The sequence below is a fragment of the Benincasa hispida genome, chromosome 8 (assembly GCF_027475165.1).
Source record: "Benincasa hispida cultivar pf3 chromosome 8, pf3_genome.v1.1, whole genome shotgun sequence".
Lineage (NCBI taxonomy): Eukaryota > Viridiplantae > Streptophyta > Magnoliopsida > Cucurbitales > Cucurbitaceae > Benincasa > Benincasa hispida.
In genome coordinates this window covers 15,137,156-15,152,822 of record NC_143485.1, presented here as the reverse complement: position 1 = coordinate 15,152,822, position 15,667 = coordinate 15,137,156, and the positions used below count along the sequence as shown (strand labels likewise).

Sequence of the window (15,667 nt, the reverse complement as noted above, 5' to 3'; positions counted from 1 at the left end):
TGACTGAGATGCGCCAGGTAAGTATGGTTGATTGGCATAGTGACCTTACTGGAAGATTAAATAAAGTTTTACTTGGACATGTTTAAATATTTTCATTTCTGCTAAGCTTTTGGGTTGTAGGATAGAGTGTAAACTGAGAATGCATTTCTTTAATGCGAATATGCGATGTAGTAATGTAGTTTGTTACCATCTGTGGCTGTGTCCTGGGCAAACAATTCAGGATTATCCATCCAACGGAGAATCCAATCAATTTTTTGGTTCATGGGGTTTGAAGGTCTACGCCTTACATGAATTAATAATCCATCCTGTCTTGATTGAATTGCCTTGTACTTGATGGTTATAAATTTCAGTAATTAGCTTTATTTCCATTTTCTTGAAATTCTTTATTAGATTTGAGAGAAAAATGTTATTTGTCTTATTCCCAAAAAGAGTAAAAACTAGGTTCGCTTAAACCCTAGTTGCTGGTGTTCTGCCTCCGATCACCGCAGCTGTTTGCCGTTGTCTTTGTTGCTGTAGGCACTTGCTGTCGTCTCCGTTATCATTTATGTTTCCATTTCTGTTTCCATTGTCGACATCCTTGCCATCTTCGCTGCTCTCCTTTATCCATGTGGTCAACCCCTAGGCATTCTTCTTTCTCTCATCAAAACCCTAGATCTTTCTGTTGTCGTTGCCCTTTCCTCCCGGTAAAAGCTTGATAATGATATCTTTCAATTGTTGCTTGGTAGGAACATAGTTGAGGGGTTTTTCTTTCTTTTCTTTTATCTTTTTTATTCTTATAAAAAAAAAAAAAAAAAAGAAAATTTAAATTTAAATTTTATTTTTAGTGTAATTGGGGTAGGGGATTCGAAACACAGACCTCGTGGTTACTAGCCTAGCACACTCATCTGGCAATTGAGCAATGCTTGGTTTGGAGGAACATAGTTGAGTTGCATAATTTCATTATTGACTTTTTATGAGATAATGTGTCAATCAATTTTAACATGTTTGGTATTCTTCCATCCAATTTTAATGAAAGTGGGCACTTTCATAAAATAACAATGACTACAATAGTAATAATAAAAAATTGATCTATGCAGTGTCAAAAACCTCCATAAAGATCGAGGGCGTAAAGGAATTTGGTTACCGTGAAATGGCCCTAGCTACAAATAATTTTCATTGTTCCACTGTAGTTGGTCAAGGTGGTTATGGAAAGGTTTACAAAGGAATTCTAGCAGATAGCACGGCTGTTGCTATCAAACGTGCACAGGAGGGCTCACTGCAGGGTGAAAAAGAGTTCCTAACAGAAATACAATTATTGTCAAGGTTACACCACCGAAATCTTGTGGCTTTGATTGGATATTGCGATGAAGAAGGGGAGCAGGTGATTTGAGGAATCCATTATTTATCTAACATTTTTATAAGGATAATTGTGAAAAATGCCTCTAAACTACTGGTGTTGTTACATTTACCCTCTTGATTTTTTGAATTCGAGCAATTAACCTACTCAAACTTGTGAAATTGTTACAACTAGATCATATCAATTGAGAAATATGCCATAATCTCATAGTTTCTTGGTATTTCTTTTCCAATTTTGTATATAACCTCTATGAGAGTAATTTATTTTTGTTGGCTTTGTGTATAAATATATTTTCAATTGATTTGTATATAAATATATTTTTATTGGCTTTGAAAATAGAAACAGATTTAATGAAATTCCCATTCCGTCCATGAACATGTGTAACAATTTAAAAATTGTAACGATTTAGTCTCTAGACTTCAGTTTGTAACAATTTGGTCTAGATGTTATATAAGTAAACCAATAATAATCCTTAAAAACTATTGAATCTAAAAGCTTGAGCTGGAAACTGATTGATTACAGCATATTTAAATTAAAGTGTCTGTTTGTCAAATTCTGTCACAAAACTTATTAGTTTGGGAACAACTAATCTTATCAACTCGCAGGACATTATTTTTTTTTTGGTCAATTTCTTTCACTGACCTTGGAATTTAGCGTTGAACAGACTTCTTGATTTTGAATTTGTGTGCAGATGTTGGCTTATGAGTTTATGTCAAATGGCACGCTGAGGGATCACCTTTCTGGTACATTTCAGCTAATCTTCCTATAATTTATTTTTCAAAGATTCTGTCTCAATTGTCCATGGTTTTTGTTCCATCATTTTTATGTCAACTGAAAAAAACACGGTTTTTTTTTTCTTCCAAGCATTGACTTACTAAGTATCCTTGTGTTATTACAGTAAATTCTGCAGAACCTTTGAGTTTTGCCACAAGATTCAAAGCTGCCCTGGGTGCAGCTAAGGGAATTCTGTACCTGCACACAGAAGCTGATCCTCCAATATTCCACCGAGATATCAAGTCCAGCAATATATTATTAGACTCTAAATATGTAGCAAAGGTTGCTGATTTTGGACTTTCACGACTTGCACCTTTACCCAATGCAGAAGGTGATGTGCCTGCTCATGTATCAACCGTAGTAAAAGGGACACCGGTAAAATTCTATCAATATTTATAAAATTTTTAGAAGTATAATGAAAGAATTTAATTTTTTCTGACCATGTTAAAATTTTAGGAGATTCTAGATTTTAGAAGGTAGAAATCTTTTGTTATAATAGGTCTATTAGGTTTTAGAAGGAAAATATCCTTTATAATAACTGATGATTAGAGACGTCTATGCTGAAAATTTAGGGGCTTTGGGGCACTAAGTTGGTTATTATAGTCTATTTTTATTATAGTATGTGGGTTATAATAGTATGTGGATTATATTAATCCGTGATTGGGATGCAAACTATCTTAGTCAGGGTCATAATATTTTGTGTTTGGAGTGCATACTCAAATAGTACGGGCTATGATAGTATGGGTTATAATAGTTTGTGTGTGGAGTACATATTATTTTAGTACTGGTTTAGGTTTTATTCTGCTATATTTTTTTTTTTGTTAAATATCATATTGTGTCAGCCACATAAATTAATCGAACTTATTTCTTAATTTGTACATAGCTTAACTGATTAAAACATATATTTGTAAACAAGAAATTTTTTTTTATGACACTCAAAATTGTACCATTATTAAAATTGGGCCCCAAAATTTTCAAATTCATAGACTTGTGGCTTCTGAACTTTTATTTCAATACGTAATTCTTAAAATGGGCTTTTCTTTTTATTTATTAAAGTTTTGTTTGTATCAAAATTTGTTTTCTTTTTCCATAGATTTAGATAAAAATCTAAAAAATAGTCATTTCCCTACGTTTTTATTTATTATTTCCTACTGTTCATACATTAGTTTTGAGGCCAAATTTTAACAATCACTGTTTATAAGTTTGAAGATTTATTTAATTTTATTGAGTTCATTTTTCTAAAAGAACTAATCTGAAAAAGAAAAAAAAGAAAAAAAAAAAGAAGAAAAAAAAAGAAGAAAATTAGTATGAAAAAGCAAGGGAAAATTACTTTTTTGGGTCTAGTTTTCCTTTGGTCCACATGTTTCAAAATGTTACATGGGTTTGTCTCAAAAGTGTTTCTATACACAAGATTGTTTGATTAGCTATGTTCAAAGTGCTTCTATTAAAGAAGACTAATAAAAACTATGAACTGGTCGCATAAGAGAGAGAAGATAAGAAATCCCCAAGAACATCTTCGAACCAGTTTGTGGGGTATTGGAACTTCTGCTTTTTATGAATGTTCGTGTTAATATTAATTGTCAAATATTTGGTCTTTATTGTCCTAATTCTTTTTCAAAATTATATTTAAATGAAGTATGATATCTTGGTTCTCTTGCTAAATCCTGATCATACTTCACTTATCTCTGATAGCAAACTGTATCGTGGTGATAATTTGCAAGGTAAACTTGTATAAGGTATTGAGTGATGGTCGAACTGGTCTTATCTTCCTTAGATTAGGAGTCAAGATATGGAGGTAAGATGTTATGGAAAGGTACCACTGCACATATTTAAGGACTAATTACTGCTGCCGGGAATGTGGGCATCAAGATGTGAAAGATCTACAGGAGAAGGGTTCTTGATAAGAATAATAATTTACCCATGAAAAGCATACGCTCAACCGGGGGCTATGGAGCTTGAAGGATCAAGAAACCTAAAAGAAGTTGGATTAGTTATCCCAGCGCTAACACTAGTGAGACGAAAAACAAATACACTTGCCATTGTCCATCAATTGGTAAACAAAGACGCATGAAAGTGAGATCTAAAATTAAATAAACCTTGTCAAAGAGGTACTTTCAGATCTGATGAACTCTACAGAGGTCCTGTCTGTTAAAACACTCACATTTAGTAAGATAGTGCTGAATGCAACAATTAAGCTAGCACAAGTATTCTACATTTTCATGGAAAATTGTTTTGCATATTCAAATCCACTCTCAAAGTTGTCCTATTAGAATAACTGGGATGGGATGTTGAGATACAAACGATAATATCAAACCTTTTCTCATTATGTCATGGTACCTCTACCTGTTGTAGAGAAAGTGAATCTTCTGTACTACAACTATTTTCTTTTGATTGTTCTATAATTCCCGCTCCTGGTAAAATAATTATATGAAATCCTGGATTGAGTTTAGTTAAAGGGATTTATATGCATTTTAATTTGCAGGGTTATCTTGATCCAGAGTACTTTTTGACTCATAAATTGACAGATAAGAGTGATGTTTATAGCCTTGGTGTTGTGTTTTTGGAGCTTTTGACTGGGAGGCACCCAATCTCACATGGCAAGAACATCGTTAGAGAGGTATTACAATTGCATTTCTTATGGCCTCTTTATTTGAAATAGCATTAAAACTTAAACCTTTGGGACATAAATCATGAACTGGATATAATAGTCATATCGGGAATCAATTTGGTTCGAATGCCTAAAGGATATAATATGTTGTTTACTTATTTCTCTATATAGTTTTCCTTTTCTTTGGTAAGGTTCCAACCCATGGATTGTAATCTTGAATGCATAGACAAAGGAGTGTATTTACACGTGTATCTCTTTTAAATATATGTATGGTCAATAACAGGTTAACGGTGCATATCATTCTGGAAAAATTTTCTCCATAATTGATGGTCGACTGGGATCTTATCCCGCTGAATGTGTAGAAAAATTTGTGACATTGGCTTTGAAGTGTTGCCAAGACGATACAGATGCACGCCCTTCAATGGCAGAAGTTGTTCGGACGCTTGAAAGTATCTGGCTTATGCTGCCTGAGTCTGATACGAAAATTTCAGAGCCTTTGATCTCCGATGTCATAAAAGTGACCAGTCCCCCATCTTCATCATCCAATATGAACAACTATTACATATCAGAAGTCTCTGGCAGTGACCTCGTGAGTGGAGTAACTCCCACCATCATGCCCAGATAGAAAACAATATTGCATGATCCACACCAAGTTTAGGAGCCCTGTTTCATACTATTTTAACACTGTTGATATGCTGCGTACGTCATTCTCGTACAGCCTCTCTTACACACGTTAACATGTTGAATCTCAGTTTGTATATAGTATTGTAGACATTGCTGTACTTTTCAAATCCTCCGAACATATTAAATTAAATTATATCTTCTTTCCAACATGATTTGTTGCAACTATAGCAATCAAGTCGAAAGTAACATGTATAGCTTAATGTAAAAGAATTTGCAAATATAGCCTCATGTTTTTCACACTTTTTATGGGTTGAATATAGGTTTAGGGTTTTAGGGTTTAGACTTTACGGGTTGGATTTTAAGGGTTTAGGGGTTGGGTTTTAGAGTTTAGGGTCTTAGGGTCTAAGATTTAGGCCTTTTAAAAAATATCAAATAATAGCTAGAGAAAAAAAAAAAACTTTTGAAATGATATGTTGGTCAAAACACACTTTTGGCCCTCGAGATTTGAGTTAGATGTTTATTTGGTCTCTGAGGTTTTAAAATAGACATTTTTGACCTTTGAGATTTGAAAAATTGTTTTATATGGTCTCGAGGTTATTTGTCTATTGGTGTAAAAACTAATAAAAATTGTTACATCATTCCATCACCAAAACCAATTGACACATAATCATAGATTAGTATAAAAACTAATAAAAATTATTACATCACTTAAAAGGTATCACTTCATGACCCTACAATATCATTAGTCAACTAACGGTTAAATAACCTCAAGGACCATTGAAAAACTATCAGAAATGACTTTTTAAAATTTTTACATTACGAAACTCGTGACATTATTTTTTTCAGGTCAACTCAGGTTGGATCGAGTCCAAGATTATGTTAGATGTTACAACTTCAAATTTATTCTAGCTGCATGAAAGGACTAAAATACCCTGATCTAAAAAACTGAATCGTTACCTTTGTTCAGCGAGTTCCACATCAATTTTCAACTTCTTGTTCATCCACTGGTTTCTTTGAAATCTTCTCCATTTTCACGCTTTGTTGCATCGATTTTCATTGGTTTGTTGTCGTTGGAGCAGAGGTATTTTCCTAAACCCTTTGTGTTAAAGATTTTATTTTTAATTTCATCAACCTAAGGTTTGGAAGATGTACGAGGAATCTAAGAAATTTGACGCGTTTTTTTTTTTTGGCTTTTTGTACATATTTGTGCTTTATTTCTTGTTGAGTTGTCTGTATAAGTTGATTTCCCGGTGATTTAAGCTCTACCTCGCTGTAAATTTCTATGAATCTTGCTTGAGTCTGGATGCATGTGGCTCAAGATTCATTGAATGTAGCCCGAGATTCACCACGAGTTTGAGGGTTTTAGGAGCTTTATACTTTCAATCTCGGGGTACATGTTACTCGAGCACAACCCCGAGATTGAAAACAAAAAGCCTTTAAAATCGTCAACTCGTGGCATCTCGGTGTTATTGACCCAAGTTCTTTACTCTCGGGCCACGATCTCGCTCGAGATTTGTAGCACTTTGCATAGTTATGTTCATTTTTTGGATTGTTTTGTTTATGTTATTATTTTAGTTTACTTCATTTGATTTGTTGTCTGTCTTATAGATGACATTGATAACAAAAATTTGCACTTCTTACTACTTTCTGGCAAATTTGATATGTTCTGTTGCCATTCAGAAGAAAACTCCTAGACAACTATACATGTTTAGGTAGAATTTTTTTGTCATTTTTTAGAATTGAAGTTTGTATTCAATGGGCCTTCTGTCATTATATTCTTCTATGAGAGGAGGAGGAGGAAAGGGAAGACACCGTTAGTTTCAAGTTGTTAGGGCGGAAGATATCTTTTGGATGGGAGGAGTTTTACATAGTGACAATCTTGAGATACAACACGAGGCGTGCAGTTGATTTTGATACGAGGAGCTCTTAGGCTTAGGAGATTGTATTTGGTTGATAGGGTTGACATGAATGGGATGAAGTTGGACAATTATTTTCAGACTATCAGTTCAAGAGCGATGAGGATGCAATAAAGATGGCTATATTTGACTTCATTGAATTGATAATGATGGATAGGGAATGGAGACAACACATGGACTAGACGATGATAAGTGTCATCGATGACTGGGAGGAGTTTTGCAGCTATGATTGGGGCAACATGATTTTTAGGAAGAGTCTGAGTAGCCTTTAAGGTGCATTGAAAGGGAAAGTTTCTATGCACCAAAAGAAGCCTGCAAATAACAAGACACCTGAGTCGGTCAATCTATATGAATTTTCGTTCGCATTTCACGTTTGTTGATTGTACATTAACATATTTGTTATTGGTAACTAACAACAATCGTTTAATAATGTTTGTTTATTTGTTCCCTCTCGTAAATTGGTAGGTTTGGGTGTATAAGACTATATTGTCACTAAGTGGATGGGTGGCGCATAGGTTGTCCATTAATGTCATAACCTGCATACTGCGATGGTGAAGGAAATCAAACACGAGGATTTCCATGAGCAGTAGAATGGATTGTTCCAAATTCCATTTGAATTGAACACAAAACAATTACAGTCTAAACGGAACCTAATAGGTCATGCACAACTAGAAATTACAGCATTCTATACGATGATACAAGGGATAGAGGATGCATACCTTTGAAGAATCATTCTTCACGAATCCCTCGATCAATCTACAAACGTCCAAGAACAACACACTCGAATGTAACTACCGGTACAGCCAATGAACACGAACACAATGAACGGTCAACAGCTCCTCGAACATAATCGAGTCTAACTCGATCCACGAACTAAGTGAGGACACCACCACAATGGTTACCTTGGTATTTTTGGTGTGAGAATCTAGAAGTTGTGGGCTTTGTATGATCTTAGCTTGAGGGAGAGGCTAAAGGACTACGATCGGGTAGACGATCGAGCAAGTGGAAGATATGACACTGTCTATCGTATAGACGATGTGCTCGATCGTTTAGTAAACGCCAGCCTATCGTATAGACTTAGCAACTCAATCATGTAGCTACGATCAACTGAGTAACTATTGTATAGTCAAAGGTAAGTGATCGCTTAATTGATCGTGTAGTCTCTCAATGCTATCGCTTAGTGAAACTCTTTCACTTGATAGCTTATTCGTGAGAACTTTCCAAATGAGGCAACTCCTAATTTAGGAAAACTATTTTTCTTTTATCTCACGATTACCATAAAACTATCAATAACCTCCCACTCAATTGGTTATTAGAGAAAAAGAATTAATTATTATATTATAAATAAATATGATAACCAACTTACCATATTATATTTATAACCTAATATTTCATCTCAAGAAACATAAAAATCATAGTTCTTTTTCTATTTTATAGTACTTAATGTAATCATATTTACATTAATTCATCCATTTGATGCGTCTCATACATCACACCAGTTATATCATATATAATTGAATTTTCTCTTGTTAATTTGAACACTTCAAATCAACCCCAAAATCTAATTCTCAACTTGAATCCATTAAGCTACCAAAGGGACCTTATGGACCTGTAGCTTGAAGCTTCAATGGTACATGAATAACTGACTAAACTCTTTAGTCATGGGATCCATCATCCGTTAACTGCCAGGAACTCCACTAAAGACCGACAGCTGCACTCTTCTCACTACAGATATATTTCTATGTCCATATTAACCAATCAACAATGTGATAACCCTTCACAGATCGCTCGTAAGTACAGCTGGGTCAATTTATCGTTTTCTTTCTGTAGTTACATCTATCTCCTTAAGTACCACTGATTCCTCTAATGAACAATAAGTCATAGTCCTACTATGACTAGGTCCTCTCTTCCAAAGAGAGGATGTGACTACTATGTTCAAGACCCATAATCATCCCTTAAGGGAGCAATCTATCTACTTACCTCTGCTTTAGGGTAGAAGTGAATTCTATCTTGTATAACTGAGTTCCTAGCTCCCTAATCAGACAAATCCCAAAAAGGTAGGCTTGTTGAGTTGGCAATCTGGCCACTCTCACCCATACTAATCAAAGGATCGCCCTCATAGGCAGGAGTTCCTAAAACACTTAGGATTAAGGTCATGTCACCTATGGTCGTTTTAGTGAAATGTAAGTCTCAAGTATCAACGACATTATATAAAGAGACGAATCATCTCGTGGTCCGGTCTTATACAAACTCTTTGTATAGGACACCCCCACTCGCATGTCTCCACATGAATGGTCAGGATTAGACCATCTGTAACAGTTCACAATACTTGTAAACCTCTACAAAGTGGGTCGTATCCGTAGTGTCACCAGGATAAGGCATCCCTCCTTTATCCTTATACTATAGACCTTTTAGGTTATTACTTAAGACATGATCCACTTGTATATCTCATATACATACTTAAGTTTACATACAATAATCCCAGATCTTTATTTATTGGATATGAGTAAATGCAAATAAAATAACTCTTATTTTATTATTAACAATGTGTACAAAGTTTACAAACTACGAGACTCCGGGAGAATTAGGACACCAATCCCAACAATCTCCCACTTGTCCTAATATCTTGGGAGACTAATGTACAATACATGAAAAACAAGTACAATATACAACAAGCTAGGGCATACTCTATACCCCAGTATCATCTCCCACTTGCCCTAGACAAGATGCCGCATGTCCCGTAGACCCAGACTCTCCAGATGACCCTCGAACACTTTAGTCGTGAGGGCCTTTGTAAACGGATCAGCAACGTTGTGCTCCGACGTGATCTTTGTGACTTATCATATTACCGCGATGCACAATCTCCCCGATCAAATGATATATTCCATTCGATATGCTTGCCTCTATGATGACTTCGAGGTTCCTTAGAATTTGCCACAGTCTCGCTGTTATCACAATAAAGAGTGATGGGCAAAGGCATATTTGGAACAACTTCCAAATCTGTAAGGAACTTCCTAAACCAATCAGCCTCTTTAGCAACTTCACAAGCGGCTACGTATTCGACTTCCATAGTGGAGTCTGTGATGCATCCTTGCTTGATGTTTTGCCAAACTACAACCCCTCCATTCAGAGTGAATACTGACCCTGATGTCGATTTCCAAGAATCTCTATCAGTCTGAAAGTCAGAGTCTGTCTATCCTGTAAGGATCAAATCCTTATCTCCATACACGAGCATGTAGTCCGTCGTTCTCTAAAGATATTTGAGGATCGTTTTGACTGCCGTACAGTGATCTAATCCTGGATTAGACTGATAACGACTGACAATCCTTACTGTATAGCAAATGTCAGGTCTAGTACATAACATTGCATACATTGAGCTTCCAACAACTGAAGCATAGGGAATTTGTCTCATCTCCTCAACCTCTTGAGGTGTCTTAGGACATTGATCCTTAGATAAAAAAATTCCATGCTTGAAGGGTAATAAACCCTTCTTGGAATTCTGCATCCTGTACCTGATCAACATTCGATCAATGTACGATGCCTGAGACAAGGCCAACTTTTTGTTCTTACGATCCCAAATGATTTGGATCCCTGATCCCTAGAACATATTGCGCCTGTCCCAAATCTTTCATTTGGAATTGGGCGGCTAGCCACTTTTTAATGTCAGCCAGGAAACCTACATCATTCCCAAACGATTCATATAATCCACATACAGTACCAAGAAAGCTATTGAGCTATTGATGATCTTCTTGTAAACACAAGGCTCATCAATGTTTTGATCAAAGCCAAACGATTTGATCGTACTATCAAATCTAATGTTCCACGATCTAGATGCTTGTTTCAGCCCATAAATGGATCTATTAAGCTTGCAAACTCTTTTATTTTGATTTGGAACTATGAACCCTTCTAGTTGAGCCATGTAGATGGTCTCCTCAAGATTACCATTCAGAAAGGTAGCCTTGACGTCCATTTTCCATATCTCATAATCATAAAATGTGGCTCTGGACAGGAGTATCCCGATAGACTTCAACATGACAACAGGTGAGAAAGTTTCCTCATAGTCCATTCTCTCGACCTGGGTATAACCCTTTGCCACGAGTCTAGTCTTAAACGTTTGTACCTTTCCATCTACACTTTGTTTTCACTTGTAGATCCACTTACACCCTATAGGTTTTACCCCATCGGGCAGATCCACAACTTTCCAGACAGAGTTGAAGTACATAGACTCTATTTCTTGGTTCATGGCTTTAATCCACTCATCTTTGTCAACATCCTTCATTGCTTGCTTATAAGATAATGGATCCTCAACTCCATCATCAGACATGATGTTTTGGGCTTCAGTCAAACCCATGTAACGATCCAGTGGGTTCATAACTCTCCCATTACGTCGAGGCAGTCTCAACTCTTGAGATGGTTGACTAGATGAATTGACATCAACAACTCTTGTTGATCTATCAATCTGTTTAACAACTTTTGTTGAACTCTCAGTAGTCTCATCAGAAATATCATATAAAACAAGCTTGTTTCGTGGTTTATGATCCTTGATGTGGTCTTCTTCCATGAAGATGGCATTTGTCAACACAAACACCTTATTCTCACTCTGATCATAGAAGTATCCACCCCTCATTTCCCTGGGGTAGCCTACAAAGAGGCAAACTTTCAAACGCGGTTCCAACTTTTTAGGGTTAGCCATAAGCACGTGGGTCGGACATCCCTAAATCCTGAACTGGCGTAAACTACCTTTACGACCTTGAAGTGGCGTAAACTACCTTTACAACCTCTCCATGGCTCAAAAGGTGTTTCATAAATACTTTTCCAAGGAACGTTGTTAAAAATGTAACATGCAGTTTTCACTGCAAATCCCCAAAACGAGTCTGGAAGATGAGCATAACTCATCATAAACCGAACCATGTCTAACAAGGTTTTGTTTCTCCTTTCTGATATACCATTCTGCTGAGGTGTATCTAGGGCCGAAAGTTGGGATGTTATTCCATGTTCTATCATATAGTTCTAGAATTCGAGGTCCATATACTCTCCACCATAATTAGATTGTATTATTTTTATCTTCTTACCTAACAAAATTTCAACTTCAGCCTTATATTCCTTAAACTTGTCAAGAGCTTCAAACTTATGTTGCATTAGGTATAGATACCTGTATCTTGAATAATCATCTATGAAAGAGATAAAATATTCATACCCATCTCGAGCTCAAACACTCATCGGACCACAGAGGTCTGAATGTATAAGCTCTAAGGTTTCCTTGGTTCTATAACCTTTTCCAGTAAAAGGTCGTTTAGTCATCTTGCCTTCAAGGCATGATTCACATACCGATAAGGACTTTTCTTCTAAACTCTTTAGAAGTCCACATTTCACCAACTTCCCAATCCTATTGAGGTTGATGTGACCTAACCTTAGATGCCAAAGATGGGTGTTTTTCTTAGGAGAAACCTTTGGTCTTTTTGTAGTTGTCGTTGTACTGAACATTTCAGTATTAAGCAAGGTTTTATAAGTAACGGTCTTAGTACATATAAGTTATTTTCCATTGAACCAAAACCAATCTCCATACGATTCTTAAAAGTAAACACTTTACTCTCAGAAAAGGAGATGATATATCTTTATTCAATGAGACAAGAAACCGAGATTAAGTTCCTCTTGATATGAGAAACTACAAAAACATTATCCAGTAACACATAACGTTTCTTGTCCAAAAATAACTCCAGCCTGCCTACAGCAATAGCTGAAACAACCTCACCAGTACCGACTCGAAGATCAACTCTCCATCTTGCAACGTTTATCAGGAACTAAATCCTTGGTAGAAAGAACTGACGTCGTTAGTAGCACCTGAATTAAGTATCCAGGTAGAATCATCATTCTCTACCAAACACGTCTCTAAGACAAATAAATCACGTTTACTGTCTTTAGACTTCTTCCTCTTCTGGAGAGTAGTGGCCAGAACCTAAATAACCTCCAAGTTCCATTTTAGAGGACACTTCTCGTCGATGAACTTTCCCAGAGTCAGCAACACTTGCTTTCTCTAACTGGAGGTTATCTTGGGAACTGGCACTATTGGTTTTATTGTCATCCATCCATTTGTGCTAAAAAAGTAAGAACTGACGTTCAAACAATTCTTGCAACGAATCCATGATCTCACGTGCAATGACCACGTTCTCAACCCTTTTGGCCAATGCATCAGGTATGCTAGCCAAAATGTAAAGTCGGGTCAATGAATTAGCCTTCATCCACACCTCATATGCATTACAAACACTTCGCGGTGCATCATGGGTCGGGACTTGAGGACACTCCTCAACCATGACAAACTTGAGGTCGTTTACCACGAAATATGCTTTAACGGACTCTTTTCAATGTATGTAATTGGTCAAACTAGAGGCAACTAATGGAAAATCATACATGTTGCTGAAAACAAAACACATTGATTTATATTAGATTTTGGCAAATACTCTTTGAAAAAAAACATCCAATATGGTTTAGTAAAACTTAAATGAACCCCGTGTGACATCTAGTTTCACAATGACGCTTCAAAGGTTTAGGAAAAAAGTCACTGAAGGGTAGTTAATTTATCCCTCCTCTAAATTGAGACATTCTCAACCAGCCATTAATACCAGAACAACTCTTGCTCCTATAACGACTAGACATCATTGATTTGGTCAATAAATCATTAACTTGCTTAACAATTTTCCATAAGTGTGACCCTTCATTTTAGGCCCTAGAGTTCCGCCCCAAGTAGCCAATCTGAAGGGAAAAAATCTGATTGGGGCAAAAACTAAAGCGACCCTATCCATTTTTGGAGTTCACCTTGATATTGACCAACCGCACAAAAAAAACCCATTTGAAGGGAGACGCTCCCAGGGTGCCATGAGGGAGTCCAAGAAGATCTCATGGTGTGAACCAATGAAGGAGACCGTAGGATGTGTTGACACACATCCTTCACCCACTTACTATAAATACTCTCTCCATCCACCTTGATATTGACTCATGCAAACATCATCCGAAGGAGGATGCTCCCAAAGCACCACAAGGCCAAGCATGAATATCACAATGTGAACATTCAGGGAGAAACATGAGTGGAATCATTGACATATCATATATATCTCTTCCTCCCACTGAGTATTTTATAACTGATAACTTGTAGAAATACAAGTTATTTATACTGCCTTATTCAGATATTGCGGCCAAAAGAGGGTAAAGTTGCGTTAATTGTATGAAAATTAGTTAAGAAATACAATAATTATAAATTATCGCAAATACACCCACTAAGACCATTAAGATGGTAGAAAAGGATATTTCAAGTCTGTTTTGCAGGAAACCAAGTCACCGCTTGCGATCAAGGCTTGGAAAAAAACTGAACAACGCATCTCTGTCGCTTTGCGCCCGTCAAATCAATACTGAAGAGACGATCAACGCAATGACAGTGCAATGCAGCAGTCGATCCAGAGCTGAACTTCAACTGCATGCGGTAATAAAAACAACATCGCATGCGGTTACACGATTGAAGATGCAAATAAGCAGCACAATCACGGAAGATTGTGACACGTGTACAACTAACCGTTGTGTATATTCGATGGACTGAGTGCATAACAGAAGGAATATTTATTCCACCATTTTTGGACTTTCCATAACAATAAAGTGGGGACCATAAGTCAGAAAGTCAAAGCCTTCAGCCTATAGATATCCTTAAAGAATTCACTAAAAGATATACTTGATATGGGGGTATACTTGATACGAGGGCTAATTGATGCTAGATTATTGAGAGAGAGGCTGAGCTGAGTACTGATCGGAGGAAATCCAAGAAGAGAAGAGACAAGGCCGAGAGGTGAGTCTCAGTGAAATTCTGCCAAACCCCCGCTGTGAAGCTCTGTATTTAGATCCTTTCTACTGGTTGAGCAAGCCTGAGAGGGAAGCTAATCCTTCCATTCACTCCATCAATGCCGGCAAGCGATTCTCCATTTCAGATCTGTGCTAAGACATTGGTGCTTATTTGTATTTGTTTCTAACTCTCATTCATCAATTGTATTTCATCTTCTTAATCTCTCCATTCACAACCATGTATCAGACGCTAAATAATATTATTGAATGTCTTGATCATATCCATTTCCACTTTTCTGTCTATTTTCGTTCCTCCATAAATCATTTTCTCCATGATGTTTTCTTAATCCCTTGGTGATTAATATGAATTAAACAAGTAACTTAACCTGTACTAAAGAAATAAAGATGTTTAGCTAAAGCATGCTAGACGGCATCTTCACTTGTGAAAATAGAAATGAAGATGTCATTCTGATCTGTCGAGAAAAGGTTAGAAGAATGCATTAACTAAAGCAAGAAGTACTTCCAGAGATGGAAGCAACCTTGCGTTCATTACGTTTGTCCCTGTTTCACCACAGAGATGTGGGA

At 36.5% G+C, this 15,667-nt stretch overlaps 1 protein-coding gene across 2 annotated transcripts in view; it reads left to right on the top strand.

The window, feature by feature from the left end:
- Positions 1 to 5,551, top strand: part of LOC120083996 (Leucine-rich repeat protein kinase family protein) — a 46,578-nt gene extending 41,027 nt beyond the window's left edge. For both annotated transcript variants that reach the window (XM_039039900.2, XM_039039901.2), the window contains exons 16-20: positions 1,077 to 1,360; positions 2,028 to 2,079; positions 2,235 to 2,485; positions 4,593 to 4,727; positions 5,002 to 5,551. In XM_039039900.2, coding sequence (XP_038895828.1) covers positions 1,077 to 1,360; positions 2,028 to 2,079; positions 2,235 to 2,485; positions 4,593 to 4,727; positions 5,002 to 5,343 — 1,064 coding nt within the window. In that variant the 3' untranslated portion in view covers positions 5,344 to 5,551. The remainder of the gene's footprint in view (positions 1 to 1,076; positions 1,361 to 2,027; positions 2,080 to 2,234; positions 2,486 to 4,592; positions 4,728 to 5,001) is intronic.
- The last annotated feature ends 10,116 nt before the right edge of the window (positions 5,552 to 15,667 follow it).